This window comes from Phyllostomus hastatus, unplaced genomic scaffold (assembly GCF_019186645.2).
Source record: "Phyllostomus hastatus isolate PE091 unplaced genomic scaffold, TTU_PhHast_1.1 phas_contig_159, whole genome shotgun sequence".
Classification (NCBI taxonomy): domain Eukaryota; kingdom Metazoa; phylum Chordata; class Mammalia; order Chiroptera; family Phyllostomidae; genus Phyllostomus; species Phyllostomus hastatus.
The window spans coordinates 22,628,133-22,652,407 of record NW_025333640.1 but is presented as its reverse complement, the minus strand read 5'-3'; the positions used below and the strand labels follow the sequence as shown (position 1 = coordinate 22,652,407).

At 35.7% G+C, this 24,275-nt stretch overlaps 1 protein-coding gene across 10 annotated transcripts in view; it reads right to left on the bottom strand.

Annotated features, from left to right (window-relative positions):
* FBXW7 (F-box and WD repeat domain containing 7) overlaps window positions 1–24,275 on the bottom strand; it is a 167,864-nt gene that overhangs the window by 27,076 nt on the left and 116,513 nt on the right. For 9 of the 10 annotated variants that reach the window (XM_045830814.1, XM_045830819.1, XM_045830816.1 and 6 more), the window contains one exon: window positions 930–1,012. In XM_045830814.1, coding sequence (XP_045686770.1) covers window positions 930–1,012 — 83 coding nt within the window. Of the gene's footprint in view, window positions 1–929; window positions 1,013–3,444; window positions 3,862–24,275 lie in introns of those variants that run through there. The other variant, XM_045830820.1, reaches the window with a different exon arrangement.

The following is a 24,275-nucleotide window of genomic DNA, read 5'->3' as shown; positions in this document are numbered from 1 at the left end:
CAACATTCAATCATAAAAACTTATGTCTGAGCAACATTAATTTTATTGCATCTTACAGAATAGAAATAATTCTAAATCGAAATATTTAGGGAAAAAAGGAATGTCACCACCATGAAGTTCTCATGGTTTCTCTAGCTAACCTTCAATCAGGTTATCTGAAGAAGTGACAATTATGCAAAAAGACCAAGAAAAGTTCTTAAGATACTTTTGTCATTTAAATTTTAAAATACCACATTCCAAGTGACACCCAAAGCCATTTTTAATTGGCTGGGTAATAGATATTGTGCTTAAATTAGCCTAATTAGCGTGAGAGTGGGAAGTCTTATACTGATGCAAAATCCAAAAATGATGGAATGGTGCAGCAAACAAGACTACAATTGTATTTAGTTGTTATGGAAACTATTCTACTGGTGTAGAAATGTATGTGTTAAAACATAAGACCTACCAAGCAAATAAAAGGGGATTTCTAACACAGTAATTTCATGAAATATGGTTTAGTCAGTAATTGTGAGGTTTATTTCACTGATAATAAATGTATCTTCAATTTTGCATGTATAAATATACTCCCTAAAACAGGTGTTGCTATAGTAACAAGATACATTTGCTCATGTTTGTATTTTTGGATTTACTTTTTAGAATTCCTTAAAAATTGTGATTTAAAAATTTTGTTGACAAGAGAACTTCTGCTTCGGTCTTACTTCAATGTATTCCTAACAAAATATAAAGATACAGTGGTAGACATTCTTCTCCTTATTTAAAATGAGGTATTTCCCAATATTCAGTGATCTTAAAATATGTTCAACAGTTAATAGTACTAGTGACATTATAATTCTATGAGAATAAACTGAAAGAATTGATTTTAAAATAACCCAATCTTTAAAGAAAAACATGAGAATCACGAGAGAACCGATGATCAGACTTAGCATTACCTTGTGTACTCTGAGACTTTGCATGGTTTCTTTCCCAAAGAAAAAGAGCGGACCTCAGAACCATGGTCCAACTTTCTTTTCATCTACAAGGTAAAACAAATAAGATATGTATTTTTTTAATCACCTGTCCCACTATCAAATGTTAACATTATCATTGGTAATATTGAAAAAATCTTAAATTTTCATATGCCTACAATGTTAATTAGGCATAGTTAAATAATATAGAAAATAAATATTTCATAGTTTCTTCTATTAGTTCTACTTTGTTCTACTCTTTACAAGACTAGAAAAGTGAATGCCCCCCTCACCAATGTCTGATCCAGAGAACAGTATATGGGGACTTAAAAGTTGATATCCATCATAAATATTCCTTGAGAGTAGTACATCTTTCACATTTTCCAGTTTAAGAACCAACATAGGGGAAAATGTCACGTTAACTCACACAGAAAAGAACCATATTTAATAATGCCTTTTTTACTGTTCTTCATTTTCCTTTAAAAACATATTTTAAGAAAGATAAAATAAATAACAAAATTCAAAATTTCAGAATGGAAGTAACAATAACTGAATTAAAAACATACTATAAAGAGTAAAGAAAATGCAAATGAAATGATCTTGAAAAGTGATTATAATAAGGCATAGAGCAATGAATATGGGCAATGAGGACAGTAAAAAAAATAAGAAAAGGAGGTCCATAATGAGAGAGAAATCTAGAGATGGCATAATAAAGGTGGGGGAAAAAACCATCAATTGATATTTATACAGAATATATAGTCCCACTGACAGATACTCAGGACAAACATTCTAACTTGAAAAGCAACAAAAAGACTTAAAAAGAATGAGTTATCCATCTTTGCAAGGTATATCCAACATTTACAGCTTTAAAGTATTCCATTATGCTCTATATATGTAATACTGTAAATATTTTCAGAACTGTAACTGATCAACATCGATATTGAAATATGTATATTTCACCGTCAGTTAACTGAGGTCATTGCACTATACATATATCATAAAACCAGAAAATGAGATATGGAGGATTCAACTTTTTCTATTTCAACAACCCCTCTCAGATGCATGTCTGCTAATTAATTACCATATCACTGAAAATCACAGTGGGAGAAACCCCACAATGATAGACAGCTATCCTCATTTTTATAAAAAGGTGAAAACCTTGCTTTGTAGCAGCCTTATTTTCTTACCCACTGCCTCACATGGGAACATCCTAACATATTATGCCACACTGTAAATACTGAAGAGAACCAACAAGACTATAAAAATATTTCTGACCCATACTCAATAATAAAGACTATGCTCTTATCATCATGAAGAAAGTCTTTCAAAATACAGGGATGACCTTACAATACTTGGGGCTAGAGGTGAGGGCACAAGTACCTCCATAATGTATATACCTCAGTTCATGGAATACCTACTGGAAATAAATGGAAGTGGTCTTATTTCAACCCCTCAGAACTTTCTGTACTTATTACATTGTTTTAATGGGATTCCTCTCAGACACCATTATTTTCTTTCTCCAAATAATTTTAATAAAAATAAAAAATAAGTATAAAAGATTGAATACATAGGTAGCCACGTGCTTGCATGTACATAAATTACAGACACGCACGCATATACGCAAATGTATCCATCAGGAAGGTCAGTCAGTACAGACCTTTAAAAAATTCTAGTTTTTAAAATAACTTCCTAGATTCTTACTTTCAAAATGATTATGAAGGACTTTGCTATTCATTCTAATTAAGTCTGGAATACCGGCTTTCAAAACTTCCCTGGTATCTTGTAAATACATTGGTGCAAATGCCATTTGCCACTGAAGGCAAACTTTATTTCCATCGTAGAAAACCTTCAATGAATAAAAATGCCTCAAATACGTATCAAGAGAACCACCGAGAAAGGATTCTTAGCTTTAGAATATTTTATAAAATTAAGCATTCTCTGTACGACTACACTAGTCTTTTAAATATTATATTGTTTACTTAAAATACTGAGTTTAGAACCAAAAATTAATTCTGCAATTTTTAAGGGGTGCAGAAAGTAAATACGATCTCTTTAAATATAAATCCCCAATATCCTAGCAATTCTACACTTTAAAAGAGTCAACTAAAGAGAAAAGAAAAATATATAGATACAAGGTATAGAAAAATTAAAGGCAAAAGCTTCACTGAAAGCCAACTAAGGGCAGAGTATTTCCAGGTCAGCATTTAACAGAGCCACATTTCCAAAGTCTGAATATATTGTTAGTGAAAAATGCTCAGATTCCAACATACATTTTCTTTTAAATGTAAAGCTTTTTTACAGCTTACGTCTTTCCCTTATTTGCTTACATTCACAAATATAAAACAGAATACCAGACATCCAGCCACCCACCAAAATTAGAGGATACTGCAGCCATCTCTGATGAGACAGATTTTCCTTCTCAGGCAGGCACACACACACACACACACACACACACACACACACACAATCATACAACACAGGAAGAAAACAGATTACTTACTTTGTAAAAAATCATTTTTAGTGTGCCGTAGAAACCCATATTTTCTGTGTTTTTCCCCTTCAGTGAGTCCGTGCCCCCGTGTGTCCGGCTGCTTGGCAGTCTCTGACAATATAACCCTTTTTCAGGTAGGTATGTCACAGATTCTAATGTGGACATGCTCAGGCACGTCAGAAAAGGAAGATTAGGGAGCAGAACCGGCAACCAAACTCCACGGTACAGGGAAATGCAGCTCAGTATCAAACCGCTTCCCGGGACACACATACATACATGCAGCCTGACTGGGGAGAACTCGAGGGAATAATGAGAGAGAGCCGCGAAGATTATTGGAGGAGACTATGCCCTGTCAAAGCCTTGACTGAACAGATTCCTCCCTCGGCAGCAGAGGGATCAGATTACATCTTCCCTTGAACACAGAATGGTGCAGTCCAGGATTCAGCAATGCAGACTGCACATCAATTATATGGTGATCCGCTCCAGGGAACCCGTAAGCACACCACGCACTGAACGGGGGAGGGGGTGGGCAGCACAGGGGACCGCCCCCACGCCGCAGCCCCCTCTCCCCTCTCAAACTTTCAGGGGGTTATTTCTGCATTTTGGTAAAACCTGCCTTTTGGAAGAGTTTGAAAGGGCAAGCATCATTTCCACAAATAAGTCCTTGCAGGAACATTTTGAAAACGGAATATATTTTCATCGGGTCCTCCGAACAGAAGCCAAACAGGCTATTTTCACTAACTTATCCTATTGCAGTGCTGGCACGGACTGACCAGATTTTCCAAGTATTTGGATGGTGCAAAATGGGCAATCCCTAAGGGAGAAATTAAACATTCTTTGGGGGAATTTACAATAAAGTTAATCAGTTCAGAACATACAGCATTTGCAGAAAATACGTATTAAGTTATTTTTCAACCTGTATATTTCTTATATTAAGATTAATGAAAATATCCCCATGCTTTTCCATTTCATTCTTTTCAAACACAGTTTTCAAAGAAATTACCACACATTTCATCAATTCTTAGTAGCTATAAGATTATCAAATTACTACTAAGTGTATAAAGTTTGCCTAAAGGTTCTATTTTTCCAAAGGGAGCAGAAACTGAGCATTGGAGAGTCTTACGCTTATTGTAATTTAATCTTGAGTGAACAGGAAGCACTGGACTTCTGTCCCCCAAATTATTCTGACAGTACATATTGCTTATCATTAAAAGGCATTTTACATGGTAATAAGGGTATCAAAGTTTGCCTAAAGGCAACCTTTTATTTAGGATGACTACTACACAAATTTAGATAGTTCATCTCGCAACTTGCTACACAACTAGCTTTGGAGGCAATTATGAGATTCCTTGGACCAGAAAGACCCATTATTAAGGGTCTAGTTAATTAACTTCTACCCTCCCCATTAACATTCTTTATTACAAGTAAACTGTGTGCCTGTAGTTATTTAAGTATTTAGAAATCCTTTCAAAAAAAAAGAAATACTATTTAGACTTATCACATTTTAATATTCTCTGCTATGGCAACAAATATCTTGTTAGGAAATGATTTTAAACACGGCATAAAGTAGTATCATAATGTAACAACTAAATATGTTTACCTTTATAACTGATATATTAAGTCAGTGTATTATCTTTTACTTTGAAACATAAATGAAATAATTGAAATTTTATAAAGATGCACATCTTAGGCCCTCTTCTGGAAATTATATTCTATAGTCTATTATCATCTTTAAAAAATCTCCTACATGGCTCTTAAATTAATTCTTATCTTCAGAAACACATACATATACCCAAAAGAAGTTAGTTTTCTAATAAAAAAATTAGCTTACTTCAAAGGAAAAATAAAACCCAGCGTTAGGAATGGGCCCATAAATCCTTTTATTGAAAGCCTCAGTGAACTCAGAATTTTAAAAAAAAGGTGACCCTCCACCTCCTGTCACCCTGTTTGGGGCTATCTGAAGAAACTAATTGTAAAATGAATACCTGAAATTTCCTCTAAAATCTGTGGTACCCACCTAGCTTGTCAGAGAATAAATGGACTACGTATCAGTCATGTTATGGTACATACCTTGACTTCAACTGAAACCATGTCCTCTTCCTACTTGAACTACCCTTTTCAAATGAGCTCTACTTGGCTGAAGACACTGACCAACTTTACTAAACCAGGGACACTAAATATCCTAGGGTTTCAGACAAAGAAAAATATCTTAATTTTGTATATTCAAATAATGTTCTTGGGGTTACATGGCTCCTATGCATGGCTATAAAGTTACAGGAAAACCTGTTCCCCCCAAGTGTATGTTTATATGTAGGTATATCTATTCATGTTTTATTTTTAAATAGGTAAAGTATTTACAAGTTTCAAAAATCAAGAAGATACATAGACTATATACACAGAGAAGACTTTCGACCACCCCACAACTCCCATCTACCATGCTTCTCACTTGGTAATTTTTTATTAGCTTATCTTTTAAGTGAGAATGTATATGTTTATATGTGCTCATGAATGCTTTGTTTTCCCAAGTATTTCAATAATTTCCCTAATATCTTGTTTACAATGTTAATTTGAACCATGAAGAAACAATCTGTCAAGCAAAGCTAGTCAACCAAGTCTCTAACTAGATTTCGAATAGAATAAAAATGAATGATTTTCAATATTCTCTGAAGTACTATTAACAAAATTATCATCTATTATATTACTTTTGTCCTAATCTATGTACGAACTCAGTAAATGAAATCATTCTCACATTCCTATTTCTGAAAGTATAGGCTAAAATACAGATGTTTAAAACTTTATTCAGAAATTTAATATTTTTAGTATGACTGAAAAGGTATTTTTCTGCATGTCCATCTATCTTATACCTATGATAGAGACATTTAAAAATTGAGATTAGCTTTTATCTATGTTAAGTCTATAAAAAAGAAGTATTTTATACCAAATGCAAGAATGTTAACTAGTAAATTCACTGAAAAGGTAAGCTAGTCAGCCTTTGTACCTAAGAAAATAAACTTGTTTGTCATCCAAACTACTAGCATATCTCAATGTATTATGTAGATTTTCACTATAATATACTAAATCTTCATGTAATTTCAGCTAAGCAATACCTTTCCCATTTTAGAGAACACAATTTCTTGTAGTGACTGACAATTTGTAAGCCTTATTGAAAATCTGTTAGCAAGGGGAATGAATGACCAACAATGAGGTCTTGGAATGTTACCGATGAGGTAACTCCGACTCAACAGGCACCACATCACAACTCCACTGAGCTAGGAGTACGAGAAGAATGGACGAGAGCGGTCACTTTAAAAAACAAAAGCACAAAGATCTGAAGATGTACCGCCCAGAGTCTAAGCCTCCGGAATGCAACGGCCTTACACTGACTAACCTGCGAGCTGGTACAAGCGAGATGGCTTTCGGGACAATTGGTTGGGCAGTTTTTACAAGAGCAACTCATGGTTACAGGCAAAAATAAAACGAATCTACATATAAATAGTGAGAAAATATAAACAGTGAAAGTCTTGTATCTTCAGAGAATATGTATTTTTGCACACGGTGTCAATAGAGGAAGGAGTAATTAATAGAGTTCCTTTATCTACTTTGACCCTCAGAATTCATTTAAAATATATTCTATCATTGCACTTATCATACCTCATTTATACATCTTCCTCCCTGACTACCTACTCTGACTCTAACAAACAGTAGAAAATGATGCATAAATATAATATTTTTGAGCACTTGGCCATATTAGCAAATAGTAGCAACCATGGCACCATTTTTCTAAAGCATAAATATATAGGGTGGTGCAACAGTAGGCTTACAGCTGTATGTGGAACAGTTCATCCTTGTATTATTATTTATTAATTACAGTACTACTTTCCACACAAATGACTGTGAATCCACTTTTGCCCCACCCTGTATCTTATACTTAAAATCTATCTAATTAATTGATACCATGAATGCTATTGGTTCTCTTTTCAATAACTTGCTAACATTTTTAAGAGTAGGAGAATGTGTTCATATTGTTATGTCAGTGATTTTCTTTCCTATTATCATGAAAACATTCCTTACTCTGATACTACACCAGGAAGACCCGCCTCCTACAGTTAAGTGTCTTGCCCTGAGTGTACAGTTTAGATGGCAGTTCCAAGTTTCATCATCAAAGAAGGGAACGCCAAGCATATTGAAGCTGGAAAACTTATTGAAATCTCACTAACCCAGCCATTAACTTTCTGGGATGCAAGTTCTTATTAAGAGGTTCTTGACTGAAACTGACAAATTAATAAACTTGTCCTATCACAGGTATTATATCAATTAAAACAGTGTATATGCCCAGCATCTATATTTTCTCAAATGCAAGCAGGTGGCACTGTTGGTCAATAGCTATAGTCACTCATTAAGCACTTACTTAACACCTACTATGTGTCAGGCACAGGAAAGTATATAATTAAGAAAAAATTTTCTTTATGGGATTTATGGTCAATTTAAGACAGAATAGGGTAATACACACACAAACATGACTCCTTGTACATTGAAATCAGTTCTAAACATTTTTTGAAATTAGGTAAAATGAACAAGGTGAGCCAGAGTTTGTTTGAACCTACAATCCAAGTAAACAAAAATATTGAAATACTACCGCATTGAAAAAAATCTCAAACATTAAACACTGTAAATATCTAATTTAACTTTGTTTAACATAAACTTGTTTGAGGGAGGAGGAATGTTTATAATAAAACAAATAATATAACAAAATTCTAACCTCAGAAAATCAAAACACAAGTCAAAATGTAGCTCAGAGAGTTTAAAATTTTTTTACAATAACTAATTGCAGCAGTGATACACATTTTAATTTTTTTCTGAAAGTTTAAGGTATTTATAACTCTTTTTTTTTTTACAAAAACACAGCACCGGAGGATCTGACACAAGTAAATCACAACATTAATTCAAGCAGAAGTTTTCTATCCCTTCGGACTGAGCCAGATTTGGGATGTGACGACGGACACGTGCAGCAACGTGTACGTCTACCAACACGTAAATATCGGCACGTGAGGAATCTGACACAATAATGCAAGGTAAAGGTTCTATTTATCGTGGCCACACAAGACACTAATGAGGATGGTAGTTCTCCTTGCTTGTTCTTCTAACATTTTTCTTGTTATAGAGCCGTCCGAGAGACTTCATACAGGCTTCAGAACATCCCTCACAACACCCTACAGACAGGCAGCACCTGCAATCCTGCAGTAATTTCACAAAGCCAGTAAGTCACTCTAGAAGGCAATTAATCTTTACCTCTCATGCTTCAAACCCAAAATAAACTACCAGAAAGCATCTGAAATTCATACCCAAAAAGTTCCTCTCAAAATTTTACTGCAAAAATGTTATAGTAATCCCTTTAGTAAAGAAAGAGGACTACCATGGGAAATGGCAGTTTTTACTGATTATAAAAAATAAACTTGACTTTTAAGAAAAATAAGATGGTGAACGTAACCATGGAAAGAACTTAATAATTCAGAAAGCGTGAAATCGATATTTCCTCAAAGTAAGGCCTACAAGCCTATTCATTCTTTTCTTTTCTTTAACCGATTCTATATTTACTGTTGCTATTTGTGACGTTCAGTTACACTGGCCTGACATGAAACAAATATTCTATAGGTGTGGTACATCAATCTTATATTTTAGTATTAAAGTAACTTTTCATTTCAAGGACTGTTTAAAATTCTGGAATCAATTCCTTAAATTAGCTATTAGTCATGACCAAGAAGTTCTGAGAAAAGGGCCAGAGACGAAGAAGTAAAAACAAACAGTATCCCTTGAATCAGCAGAAAAACAGTAACAGCAGAAAACCATTGAGTTTAGAACTAGAAGGGACCTTGGAAATCACCTTACCTAATTTCCCTTGTTTGTGAAATGAGCATGAGCTTTGCAATCAGAGAAACCTGAGTTTAAACACCAGCTTTGCTGTTATCGGAGGGCAGCCTACTAGGGGTTATGTGACCTTTATGAAAATGTAATGGTAATACAGTCTACCTTACCAGCTTCACCCACAGAGTCACTCTGAGGGCAGAGGAGATGCACAGCACACAACAGAGACCCTATAAACACCCTCTAAAATAATAACTGTTATTAGTTGGTGAGAAAGGTGAGGGAGAAAAGTGAATGGCTCAGGGTTATGCAGCCCTATCAGAACCTTAAACTCCGGTCCATGCTCACTACTTTGAACTGATTTTTAATAGATACGCTACTGTAGAAGTTGAGCTAAAAAAATCAGACGTTGGTCAAGAAGGAAAAGGTGTTATATATTTTGCAAAATGCAAGTAAACATATGAATTACAACTGCATCTTGATTATTCAGCTCATGGAATGATTACCTAGGCCCATAAAACTATGCCTCCACCCCATGTGGGAATCTGAGGCAGAGACATGATGGTTGGGAGAAGAGTGATGAAACTGATTTTGGTTAAAATAAATCAATCAATCAAGATAAAATCACCTACTACATCCTAAAATCTGCAAAATGTTACTGAGGACAAATAAAAACATTACAATAAACTTCCTCTCCCAAGAGTCCTAATCGTAATCCAACTAGTAAGACAAGAAATTGAGAACAATATTTAACTAGGTAGGTTAGGAGGTCAGAAAATGGAGACACAGTCTGAGAAGACATCATAAAAGATATGGTCTTGCTTCTAAGTTTAAAAGGCAGAAATTTGGTAGCAGTTGAGGAGAAAGAAGGACACTATCATCTGTGGACCTAAGACATATGTGGAAATGCCACTACCATTAACTTCGAGGATTAACAACGTTTGTAAGACTTGTAGTAGCTACTGGTCCTGTAAGGCTCATTAAGGAATAACCTTTTTAGCTCTGTGTCTCTGAATTCAAACATTTAATATTAAAGTTAGAACACTGTTTAACTTACAAGTAATAGTTTTTCTTCAAACGTTCTTCCTGCCATGAGTGATTCTCCCATTTTAGGGCTCATATGTGTCTCTTTGTACAAGAACTTGACTGTGTGAGTGTGAACACTGTTGACTTTTTATTTTAGTTGCACACACTGACTAATACGGGGCCCTTCTGTTTCAAGAGCATTCATACTAGAAACCACACATACAAGCAGGCTGTACTCTTGACTGGGGGGGGGGGGGGCGTCGGGGGGAATAGTGCAGATCATGTAGGATTTTGTAAGCCATGGTCAACAGCCTGGACTTAATTCTAAGTACACTGTGAAGTCATTAGACAGTCTCCCGAGTGGGAGTAATTAAATACAACTTCCATGTATACCTTTGTTTATATTATTTTTTGTATTTTCAAAACTGTATTTAAAATTGAAGGCCACCCCCAAAGAAATTCTCACTTGCTGCCATCAGAGTTACAGAGAAAAGACTACGTAACTGTATTTGACCTCTTTTCAAGTCCTTCATGTTGCAATTACTCTTCCATTTCCTTTATCACTTGTCACTCACACAACTAACTCTCAAACTCAGCACCTCCCCAAAAGATTCCTAAACTTGGAAAAGAGAATTGGAATAATAACAATTAATTTATAGCATGCACCAAGCAGCATCCTAAACTATTTTTATGGAGGAACTAAATTCTGTAAGGAAGGGGTATCTATCATATCGTATCTCTAATTCTTTCCACTTTAACTTTCTGTGTGTTGATCTTTATCTTTCCATTTGGTCACTTACTCTCACTGAAAAAGGAGAGACTGGGCTCCGATCTCTGTAGACTCCCAATGCCTTTGCCAGGCTTACTTGAGCCCATGCCTACGATGATGGAAGACGTGGTTACCTTTAGTTACTGCAAGTGAAGGGTGTTACCCATGGTACACTTTTTCTGAACTGCTTCTCAAGCAGTGACCGTAAAGGAAGCCAGGGCATCATCATAAAATCTCAAGGCTGGAAAAAAGCCTTCAACTGAAGTTTAGCACAGCCTCAAGTATGACTCCTGGGTTCACTCGAACGTGCCGCAGTCATCCAAGATCTGCTTAATCTAAAATACGTAATTCTCAACTCTGTGATCTCCTGTTATTTGGCTTACTGATTTTGATAATTATCTCCAATTATAAACGTTTGAGTAGCAGATACATAAAGTCCAGGTTCAGACTTATTGCATTTTTAAAAAACATAGCATCTCTTCTCACCTCAAGCATCATATATACATACCAGAAGAATTCAAAATGAGAAAGGACAACTTTAACCAATTTCTCAAAATTCTAGCTGTAAATCAAAGTCTGTGGACTTGAAATTATTTCACTCATTCAAAAACATTTATTAAGTAGCTATTCCATATTGATGTTGAGCCACTAAGAAGTATGAATTACACCAGATTCTTGCTTGAGAAAGTGTACATCATAGTGATTTTTAATCAATTCTTTACTTATTTTAGAGTAGCTTGCCTGCTCTTTAAGTGTTCAAGTGTTTAATACAGCTGTCGAGTGAGGAGGGAAGAATCTAGTAGTCATGCCCCCACTACATAAAGAAAGGATTCTAAATATACATTTAAGAAACATCAATTTACATTTTAAAGCAATTACTGTATATATAATTTAACAAACTGCATTCTTTGTTTCAAAAGAATTGTATGTTTAGCATAATGCTTACATAATCCCCTACCTTTTCAGGACATTCCAAAAGACTAGGAAGTCTTAGTAAATAAAATCTAAGTACAAAGAAATATTGCTGGAAATACGTGGGTCATGAGTAGGTTTTGCCATAATTCTGCCTGTCATAGAAACGTTTTCAAAGCAACTACTCATTTGAAAAGGAACCTGACCTATAGCAGTGTTTTATTTCCAGTGAACAGTGAGACTAATGGTTAGGAGCGCTGTGGTATCTTGGCAAAACTACTGTAATAAAAATATTTTATTTGTAAGTTCATTTTCTTTACTAAAATGGTCTTTGATATTTTAGTACATAATTTAAAAAAATATTTATATATAAATACTCAAGGACTTCAAATGTTTAAAAGTTAACTTTGAAAGTTTGTCACACTTGATACCTGACTTTCAAAGGTTCCTTCTGGAGGGGGACGACCGTGAGGTCCCCACCAGGTGCACACAGCACAGGGTGCCTGCCACGGCGGCACGAGGGCCACTGAACGAACGGGCACCGCAGCTTCAGTAAGGTCTGCCCTGTGCGTACAGCGGGCCTGCTCAGAAGGGCTGCACGGCGATTTGAGAACGCTTTTAAAAATTAAATCTTAAAAACTTTTATTGAGTTGATGAATATTCAAACTTCTGCATAACAAAAAAAGCCCATGAAGAGCTTACTTTATCAAAAAATATAAAGTCAAAACTAGCATAAAGATGTTGAACTTTAGAATATTCTTAAATTTTTAGTATCTTGTTAGCTCTTAGGATAAACACACACACACACACACACACACACACACACACACACACCCCACTTCATTTTAAGCCTTTCCTTTGCAGTTAATCTATCAAGAGACAAAATAACATAAAAAGAACATATGATATTTTTCAAGAGATGTTAAATGAAGGCAGTGTTAGTCAGCATGACCACAATACAAACAGCAGAGATTAAAATTAAATGGTATTTTCTAAGGTATTTTTAGTCAATTAGCTTTTATTAAATAATTGCAATAGATTTCTTTAGACCAAGATGTAATTTACTCCCCACCAATTCATTTATTTCAAAGAGTTTAACTTTATAAAATTCACTCTTTTTGTTTATAGATAGGTAATATAAGAAAAGGAAATTACTGTGGGAAAAAATTATGGTGAGCCTCTAACCCCAATTTTCATCATAACATTATCAGTCTCATCTCAATGCATCCTTTGAGTCATATAATGGTTCTCTATTTCCTAAACAATAAAATAGGAGAAACAACCAAATGGTGATTCAAACATTTTATTTTTAGAGGTCTAGATCTATCACATTCAGGAAATATTTAGCCAGGGTTATTAAAAACCAAATGCAGTAAGCAAAAATGATGTAAAATTGAGAAAGATACAGTCTCTATCCTAGAAGAACTCCTAATTCAGGGGGAAGAACAAACAAGTCAATAAAAAAATGACAAATCAATATAATTGATATATGAAATCATTCGATCTATATGGCAATGCATAGAGCTAGAAAGGGGAAGAAATACATATTCTCAGGAAATGCACATGGCAATATTTTAAACCAAAAGAATAAAGGAAAAAATAAACACTAGATTTTAATCTGACTTGAGTGCTCCTTCAATACCTACTATCAAAAATACTATAAATCATCTATATTTATTAAGCAAGTCTTTTTTAAATAGCTGTTTTCTTATAAAAATAAAGTATACAGGGAAGAAAACTTACTATATGCCAGATACTCTTCCAGGTTCTTTACTTATATTAACTATTAAAACTGTTAAACAGTTATTAACAAACTTAAAATTCATTGAAACCCTGTGAAGGAGGTACTAATATTATCCCATTTTACAGATCAGGACACAGGTGCAGAGAGTTCAAGTCCCCAAGGTCGCATAGCTGTTAAGTAAGGGAGCCAGGACTGGAACACAGGCAGGTCTTGATCTCTAGCTTATAGAAAATGAAACAGGGTTTTCCACACACATGGCAAGAAGCACTAGTAATTAAGAAGTCTCTGGGATGTTTCCTGAGCTATTTCAATGTGCACATGTGTGATGTGTGGATGAAATATATATGAGAGTCACAGCAGAGACAAAGAAAGAAGAGACAGACCAGGAAGCTAACTGTGTGCTCTGGTACACTTCTGGGAATTCACCGAGAGCACTCTGACAGTTAACACACACTGCCAACACTTCCTTGGTGAAGAAACGATGGTGCCATCCTGGCCCTCAGGCACAGGCAGGGCAGTGAGCAGCAGGCGGGGAAAGGGCGTCTGAGGGAAGGTGCGCACCGCCACCCTTGGCCCTGCTTCCTTTTCCTGACCTCCCCAAGAACGTCTATATCCCACTTTACTCCTTCGTGCCCAGTGCTTTACTTCCCTGAAGCACAGAATGATGAAAAAAGCTGAGAACAGAAGACATCAACATAGCTCCATTGGAAGGTCCTTTCGAAAAAACTAATGGATCTTTCACTCTTACCAAAATGATCTGAACAGTATAGAAAACTGGCAAAAGTTATATATATTGTAACATTTACTCAAGAACCTGTTTTGAATGCTCTTTATTAGTTACTCCAACCCAAATACACTTGACAGGGAATCGTGACTTCCACTTGATTTTGAATTGTTTTAGTTTAGTAGACAGCCTAACAACAATTGGCTTATTAAGTATTGTGTGTGTGTGTGTGTGTGTGTGTAACTGAGCACATACAGAACATGTTCTTCAATATGTAGTTACCACTTCGACCCTGTTTCTTAATTTCACCACATATGATTTTTTCCTAAGAGCCAATCCATCTTGAACACATGTCAATTCAATCCATGTTGGTTATATTATCACTTCCTAGCAGTAAGCATCAGTGTTCATACATGCACATCTCTGTGAATCTATGCTTTATTGTTTCAGCTATCTCTAATTATCGTTCTACCCAGGGCACGTACTCACGACAAATATCAATCAGTGTAGTTGGTTATTTTCATCTCCCACAGACATTCATTTGGCACTTATTCAGGTGCCTATTATACATAAGCTAAATGAAGTATGGTCTCAGCTTCATGACTGCAGACTGTGATACATGCTGCGGAGTGTTAGAAAAGGGCATTGCGCTCCAGTGCTGACTTAGTCTGCAGGTCCAGAAGCCCCCTCTTCTCTAAAGGCACGGATGGCGAAGCTGGGTTGTGGTGCAGGAGGGAGCACCCCTGTGGCGGCGATACACAGAATAAAGGTACTTTGACAGGGGTAAGATGAGGCGAGAGGAGTAGGTGAGGGCCAGATTATGTAAGACCTTGTAAGGGATTTTGGTCTTTCCCATAAGAGTAATGAAAAGCTAATGCAGGTGTTAGTTAAAAGGACATGATCAATCGGGTAAACCTCTTGAAAAATCATTCTGACTGCAACGTTAAAAATGGAATGGAAGTGAGAATGGATGTGGAACGACTGCGCGAGGAAGTCATTTCACTGGACCAGGCAAGAGGTCATGTTGGTCTGGACTAGACAGATGCAACCGAGACCGGTAGAAGTGCACAGTTAAGAGAGAGTTAAAACATTAAGCTGATGAGGAACCCGGCCATGGGAAGTAAAGGAAAGGGAGTTTATCAAAGGTGACACAAAGGGGGCCGATGGCAAAGGACAAGAGCACTGCTTGTTTTTTCTGGGGCAGGAAGGATCCCAAGTTCCATGTTTGGTCCTATCGCACTAGAGGTGTCTTTGAGACACCCAGGTGAGGCTATGACACCCCAACTAGCTCTGGAGCTCAGCGGAAAGGTCTGGATTGGAGATAAAAACAGGGGAGTCCTCTGTGTTTGGACCATCTCCAATTTCCTTCAGAACAGAGCCACCTCCTCCCCATTCTTAAGATGTCAATCGCAGTGCCTGAACCCACCTTACCACAGTGCGGGCACATCTCCCCCGTTAGACTGTATGATCTACGAACCCAGTGTCCACTTCTTTTCTCTTCTTGTCATACCTCAGCTCCTCCCACAGTCCCTGCCCACAGCAGGGTATCAACAGATAGTATTTATGGGATAATTAGCAATGGAAGAGATACTCTAATCAACAAATGACAGAACTACAGAAATAATAACTGCAAAATACCATTTTCAGCATAATTTTAAAATATTTTCAAAACAAGGAAAGGTAATGTAAGTAGAAAATGTAGAAAAACACAGTTTATATATTATCATTTAGTATTACTGTATTATATATGGTATTATTTATAACATTTTATATATTTACATATATTTTCCCCCTCAGAGAAAAAGTATTAACATTTTGTAGATATTTATCAGTTACACAATTCAAGCATAAATTAAATTGTGATGAAAATGCAATTGTCTTTACTATTAAAAGGCAACCTCATATAGGACTTCCTATACCTTTAAAACTGTCCAACAGAATAAAAACTTGTACTATTAAAAGGAATATGAAGTTTTAATAAAATTTAATGTATACCATTTCCTGTAGATCTCACTTAAGGTAGTACTTTATTTATTCTCAGGTATTAACCCAAAAGATAGTAATTTTCTACCTCCATTATACTGAAAAAGTTTTTGAGTTACCGAAAAGCATCAAAACTAATTTTAGATAAACAAAAACACCCTTGGCAATATACATTTTAATCTCCATGAAAAGAACAGGCTGAGTTCCATTTCCACTAAAATTAAATTGAATACTGCACGTCATACATATAATTGCCCAGCTTTATTTTACTTCAGCTGCCTTTTATCACCATATCCCATTGAGAAAGAATGGATCAAGAACACTACACTTGATGAGAAGAGTCAAAGGACTAAGATCCCTCTGAAATACTTTTAAAAAAAATTGAGTTATTTCAATTACTATATTCATTTTGGTTTGGAGAATATGAAAACACGCAAGTAATAATTTTAGCAACAGATACACGTTGGGGCATACCATTCAGTTCTGACTCTGAATGCAGGCAGGACATACCTCGCCTTTGATCTTCAAAGTAGCCAGCACTGCACACATGGGTTTCAAAATCCTCTCCAGCTTTCAACTTCTAACAAATATTCTAATATTATATACCCAAACTGAATAATGTTATTACCTTGCTAAAAACATATACATTTTTTTGCATATGAGCACAGTCTGGAAATTTTAATATGTTGAAGATGACAAAATACAGTATAAAATTATGAAAGACACAATGTTTTTAAACTCTCAATGCCTTTAAAATTATGTTAAAGATACACAAAATATACTAAAACAAAAAGGAAAAAAACTGAAAAAAACTTGGAAGAGGTTATGGTTGGCCATTTATTATTTTTCTGTATTAGAGTTAATTAATATTCTCTGAAGGCTGAACAACCTCTCAAGCTCTGAACTCATGGCACTGACCTTAGACTTTCTCAGAACGATTTTTAATGCACTCTGTTATTAGTAAAACCTGTTCAAACACAGGCCCCATCTGCCAGCACCCCATCTGCAAGAAAGCTGCTTATTCTTGTAGACAGTACGACTTCTGCTTGCTGCCTTCTCTTCTCTACATACCAGCTGTATGGTAATGAGTATGAGCAGCTGAAAATACTGCACGATAAGAAAGCTAATATGAAAACGGCAGAACAACACTTTGCCTCGACGAAGCACTTGAAGCATGAACACAGCAGATAAGCTATTAAACGGGGGGTGGGGAATGAGAATTTTATTAGTGTGTATGGGGGAAGGGTTCTTGTGTGTGTGTGCGTGTATGTTAAATATGGGGTTTCCACATAATGAAAAATAAAAAGAAGCAAGACTAGCACAGGGTACCAAAAAAATATCTAAATTTCTAAGTACTTGTGTTACAACTTGTGAATCAGTTCTTTAAATAGTTTAAGTCTCAATTCTTATATAGTGATATTATACCCACTAGCTTGCCATTTTGACAAGCTAGTTTTCAAAGATATTAACAAGTACGTTCCATTTCCTAATTAACTTATTTCAGGACTAGGGAATGAAATAAAGCAAGAACTTAAAATGATAATGGCAACTATTTGCTAGGCATTTTATCAGCTAACATAGTATGAATCAATAAATTCTGTGTTTTTAACTCTTAAACAGCAATTTAAATTTTTTAATTTAATGGCATTTGAAGGCAACACATTTATGCTGAACCTCTGAGAAACTCCAAACAAAACACCAAGATGGCGCATGTCACCCTCTTCACTGAGGAAGACGTAATGGGGTGAATGTTTACTACATGTTCGTCACAACGACTGAATCTACATAACGTTCCGCATAAAGTAGAACAAAAGCGTATCCATTTTTTATATGCAGTATCAGTATCTTTCCATTTAGAGATTAACAGTCACTCTGGAAACAGTTTAAGAAACATGGCTATTCAAATCTGATGGTGTACATTTTTTCAAAATTTGAAGAAAGTAAAAATGAAAAATATTAAAAATGTTAATCATAAGTAAAAAAATAACTACCAATATATCAGAAGAATTCATTATAATTTCTACCAGCAAATCTAAAAAGTCCTATGTGGACTTCATAAGTTATTAATTTCTTATTATACAACCACACTTCCTATAGGTTATTTCATTTTACCCTTGCAACAATCCTATGAAGTGGATACTAGTATCTCCATCTTACAGCTGAAGCTAAACAAGCGGTGGAACTAAAACTCAACCCCAGGTCTAACCGTCTCTATCACTTATGCTCTTACAAACTCCAGGAGGGCTAGGGTTTGGGTCCGTTTCTTCACTGTTACGCTCCAAACGCCTAAAGCCATTCGGGACTCACAGGAGTTGCAGAACAGACGGAGGGAATAGATGGAGACACACTCCTCAGTTGTTTTGTTTCCAGTGCAAACCACTTTAAGTGAAAAAAATCTACTCTAAATGTTGCAATACCCCTAATTGTTTTGATGTAGAAAAAATATTTACTGAAGAATCTTAAAATTAGATTGTTTAGTAACCTAAGTTTTGTTCACTTGTCAGTTTGAGAAACGAAGACTTTATTTTTTTTTAATTCTCATAATTAAACATTCATTTTGAAAGGCTGGTACAGAACGAGTAAGAAAAAATTGCACTGACTTCAGTATTTTGCGTATTTCCACAAACCTAACATCCTCATTTTTACTGTGTAAACATAAAAATGCATTTTTCCTGTTAATTAGTCTAACATATTCTTTGACTTCAAATATGTGTCACGGCCACAGCTTCCATAATATAACAACCTCTTATACAATATGTATAAGAGAATGAAAGAATAGTTTCAACTTCATGAAACAGTGCCAATTATCCTTTAAAAAGACATACAGTTTGTATTTTTTCAGAAGAGCAAACTTTTAACAACACGGATTAAAAAAAAAAACCCAAAATATTCAGATGAGATTTACAAAAACAGTACAATACTGCCCCTACATGTTCAAACTCGTAGTAACAATGATATTTTAAAATCTAAAGAGATAATGCAGAGATATCTGTGGATTATTTAAAAGCTGTGTAAGCTTAAACTGTTCCCAAGTGAACTATAAGAAATCACCCATATATAAAAATATATTTAAATATAGGAATAACCCACAGGTTTCAATTTTCATTTTCAGTACTAACAAGAGAATAAGTAAGAGAATTTCATCCAACATTATCATATATTTTGCCTCTTAAAACAATTTCCTCATCATTACATGAAGATAACATAAAATAACCATAAACTACCCATGTGCTTTTTGGGTTAATATTAATGTATTAATGTTTGAGAAATACTACTGATTATTTCCCCTGTACATTGACAAAAATAAATGTCAATAAAGTTTTAAAATACATACATACAAACACGTATATATATTGACACTATGAAAATCACAAGAGAAATGTTTGCTAGACTAATATCACATTTACTTTTCATTGTTTTAAAGATTCTATTTATTTATTTTAGAGAGAGGGAAAGGGAGGGAAAAAGAGAAGGAGAGAAACATCAATGTGCAAAAGATACATTGACTGGTTGCCTCTCGCACATCCCCATTTGGGGACCTGGCCTACAATCCAGGCATGTGCTCTGACTGGGAATCGAACCAGTGACTTTTTGGTTTGCAGCTGGCACTCAGTCCACTGAGCCACACCAGCCAGGGTACATTTACTTTTTAAAAAATTTTAAATTATTTTACTTTTCACATTTTTGGAATAAAACACTATATATGCAAAGAAAGATATGTGCTGCATCAATAGGTACTTGTAAAAGGAAATAACTGAATTGTAACTTCTAACATTTAGAACGTCACTAGCTTTGCCACAAATGATAGTCCCACTGCTATTACTGCTACAGTAAAATTTACACATTAAAAATCTTAAATTAAATCTACCATTATTTACATCTACCATAAATTACACATTTCGTTATTCAGCTTGTTGATATGTGAGACACACAGTAACTTACACAACCTCCCACAAGTTCGGGGCAGGGCCAAAAACTCCATTTCTGACCCAGACGCAATCCGGAACGAAATCACAATGTGAGCCTGATAGGATATTAAAGGTTGAAGTGTCCTTGCAAGAATATGAAAAATGGAATAAAATAGTATTTGTATCTTTCAGAGCCTCAAAATGATATTTTGTCCTAGACATTACCTAAGAGTATTTGAAAGCCAGGAGAGTACATTTCATAATATATTTCATACCAACATAATCCCATCAGGTCAGCGAAAGAGTGTGTCTGTGTGTGCATGCATATGTATGTGGGTATACACTCATACGCATGGAGAAACTGAAACGTGAATTGTCATCAGTTGACAGAGGTGACAAGTGGATAACTGGATCAAGGAGTCTGGCGACACACTATACTGGAGCAGACCATAAAACGATTTTTTTTTTCCCTGCTTTGTTCCCTAATGCAACTCAAGTGCCTAGACTTGTGCCTGGAATTAGCAAATACTTATTTGTTGAGTGAATGAATGATCAATCTGGTCTCTGCTTTACTCATCTTTGTTACACTAGCAACACATACTATGAGAGTGTGCCTAATATGTATATTAGCAGAATTAAAATTAATTTAGTGGTGTTAATTTTCCATGAAAATACTGGAAGAAGTAAAAATGTGGTCAGGGTTCTCATCCCTCATTTTAAATGTAACTATGCTAGCATGCGTTGTAGTTGATTACTGAAAAAAAAAAAAAAACCATGTAAGCTCTGAACTCTACCATTATGCAATACTACACAGAGCTGCCTATAACTGGGTTGATTAAATTTAGTATTCATTTATATAATGTATGTTTTAAAGCATTCAAATATGCATGTTCTCGGAGACAAAAGATAAGGCTTAGATTCCTTTGATACTTCAGAATGTATTCCATTTGTAATGGGGGTGACAGCTATAAAACCCAAAGGTCTGTGGAGTTACTTCCACAACTTTAGAGAATGCTGTTTCTGACTTCAGAACTTTTTGGAATTTATAAGAGCAATATAGAGCATATAGAGTATGTTTTAGAACATTCCTAGGACATTACACATTAATATTTTTACAGCAAAATACATGAATATTCAGGTAAATAATAAAAGTGACTATCTTGTGTTAGTTAGGGTCAGGTTTGGCTAACTCAAAAAAGTTTTTTTTTAGTTTTCAGGACTTGTTGAATTTCTGGTGTGCAGACAAGCAACTGAGTTTATTATTTCGTACTTGTTTACCTTGCCAAAGCTTCATACTATGTTTCTTTTTAACATATTTTCCTGTCTCCCTTACTACAAGTCTTATTAAGTCAGTTTCTGTAAAATATAGCCTACAAATTTATATCGCCTTGCCCTGGGATGTGAAGTTACTGAACTATTTGTACAGACTGCTATCTATCAGCAGAAGGGATAACAATTTACGGCAGTCACGTCTATGATGCATTTGTAGAGTTACAAATCATGTTGTAATTTGTTTTGCATTCATATCTGACAACTGAGGCACAACCTCATCATTATCTGATGGCAAAAACAACTAGAAAGCTATGCTCTCAGTAATTAGGTATTGAAGCCATCATAAATTGTGAGAACAAAGTGAAAATGAGATATTTAAAAGCACAGGGTTCCATGGCAAAGGTTAACCCTTAAAACACTCGGAATCTCAGGATCTGCGCCCTCAGCAAATGCTGACCCAGGTCGGCAGCAGTGTCCGTGATGCTGGAGCCAGACGCCCGACTTAGAATCTCAGCTCCATCACTTACTAGTGCTGGGCAACCTATCTGACCTTCCTATGCCTCATATTCCTCATCTGTCACATAGGTTGTTTTAAGGATTAAATGAGCCCATACACAAAGTACTGAGAACAGTGTCTCCCCGAACCCCACGTTAGCCTATGCTATTACCCTCTTCTATCATCAACAGAACACTGCCATTAACAGTTACTTTTCTGTCTCCCTAAATCAGAATCCAAGCTTGCAGTTATATTCACAGGTTCTAGAAAAGTTCCCAACTCTGTTCTAAGTGTTTGTTCAATACGTATTTGGGGGCTGATTTTAATAAAGTGCATGTCAAGACGTAAGTGAATAATTTGCAGCAGTATAATTAATGTGAAAAAACAAGATATGAGCCCAAGTTCCTTCTGTCCATCATTTCTCTGATCACCTGTTTAGCAAACATCCTTCATGTCTTAACTCAAAGCTGCTGTGAAGCCTTTCCTGAGCCACCTGCACTGAGACCTGGGGGACCGGCTCATGCTCCCACCGGTCCTTTGTGCATGGGCCCATTTAAGCAATTATCCCTCTGTACTATAAGGGTCTGTTTATGGCCTTACCACTGAACTTTAAGATGCTTAAAGGATTGGGTTGGTTTTTTTTTCATTTTTGCATATCCACAGAAGGGATTTCTTTATGCACAGTGCAGAGAATTAAGACTGTAAGAAACTTACAATTTATATTCTGTTTATTCGTGTTTATACATGAGGCATGAAACATTTAAGAACTGATAGTATCCCAAACAGAATGGTCTGCTATAACTAATTGACGTCTTTACTGATAAAATACGTAATGGCAATAAAGGATACTGGATGATCTGAAAATGCCAATTTTCCCCCAGCTTTTCATGGACTATAGGAAGTCACATTTAAAAAAAAATCTGGTAACCCACAGATCCCCCTATAAAGGGTGATGGGTGGAGATTTACATTGGGGTGGTGAACATACATACAATACAGGGCACAGATGATGTGCTGTGGAACTGTGCACCTGAGACCCGTGTAATTTTGTTAACCAGTGTCACCCATAAATTCAATACAGGAAAAAAACCTGGTACCCCACTGAAATTTGTATCCAGGCTTGCTCATGCCACTACCCTGTTCTTCCTACTCACCAAAACATTATAATAATTCTTTTTTCAGCATTTTTTGACATTTTGTAGCTGCTGTAGATGCTCAAAAGTACCATCTAATGCCTACATCCTATGTTTGTTTCTCCTTCATTTTCAAAATTGGTAAGTAGTAATTACTTTTAAAATTAAATGTCAAACTGTATCTGAGTCTAGTTAAATTTAGAAAATGAAATATTCAAAATCACAGCTGCAGAGTCATTTAAAAACACTTAGTGAACAAAAACATACCATAGTTTTACAGTACCAAAAACTCCTGAAAGAATTTTCCAAGTTTAACACATACGTCAACGAATTGGTCATACAAATATTTATACTCATTTTTCCTTCATATCACTGGGAACATAAAAAGATACTAAACTCTCTGAGTTTACAGCTTAACCAAGACAAGGTAACTATAGATAAGGCTATCACTTAACACCACTGGGCGGTACATATATGCCTTAGGGCCAACCACAATGCAGAAATGACAGTATGCTCCACTAGTGGGTGACGACAATGGTGGACGCAATCAGTGCCGGGGGAGGTCCCAGCGGGGAGCTAAGCTAGGCTGTGAAGTCATGGAGAGCGTCTGCAGAGACACAGGCACAAACTGGTGGATACCGAATAGACTGGGATGAGGAAGGTGAGCACAATGCTGGCTTTTTAGAGGTTTCATATTTCTGTACACAAAAAAAATATCCATCTATTGTTTCCACTTGGCAGTGAGTTCCATGAAACGGATGTTGAGTTTCTCGAAATGTCTTTCAGGTATCAAGACATTTTAGGAAAGCAGACTCACTACAGCTACTTTAAATAACAATTAATGGTGGCTGGACTAGAATTAAAAAAAAAAAAAAAAAGGCAAACCTGGATTGGGGCTAAAGGCAGAGCTGGCAAAGCTATGTCAGAAATGTAGGACTAAGTAGCAGCGCTATAAGGAACAGGCAAGTATTTCTGGCAGCTGCTCTTGCTAGCATGAGTACTCTTGTAGTAG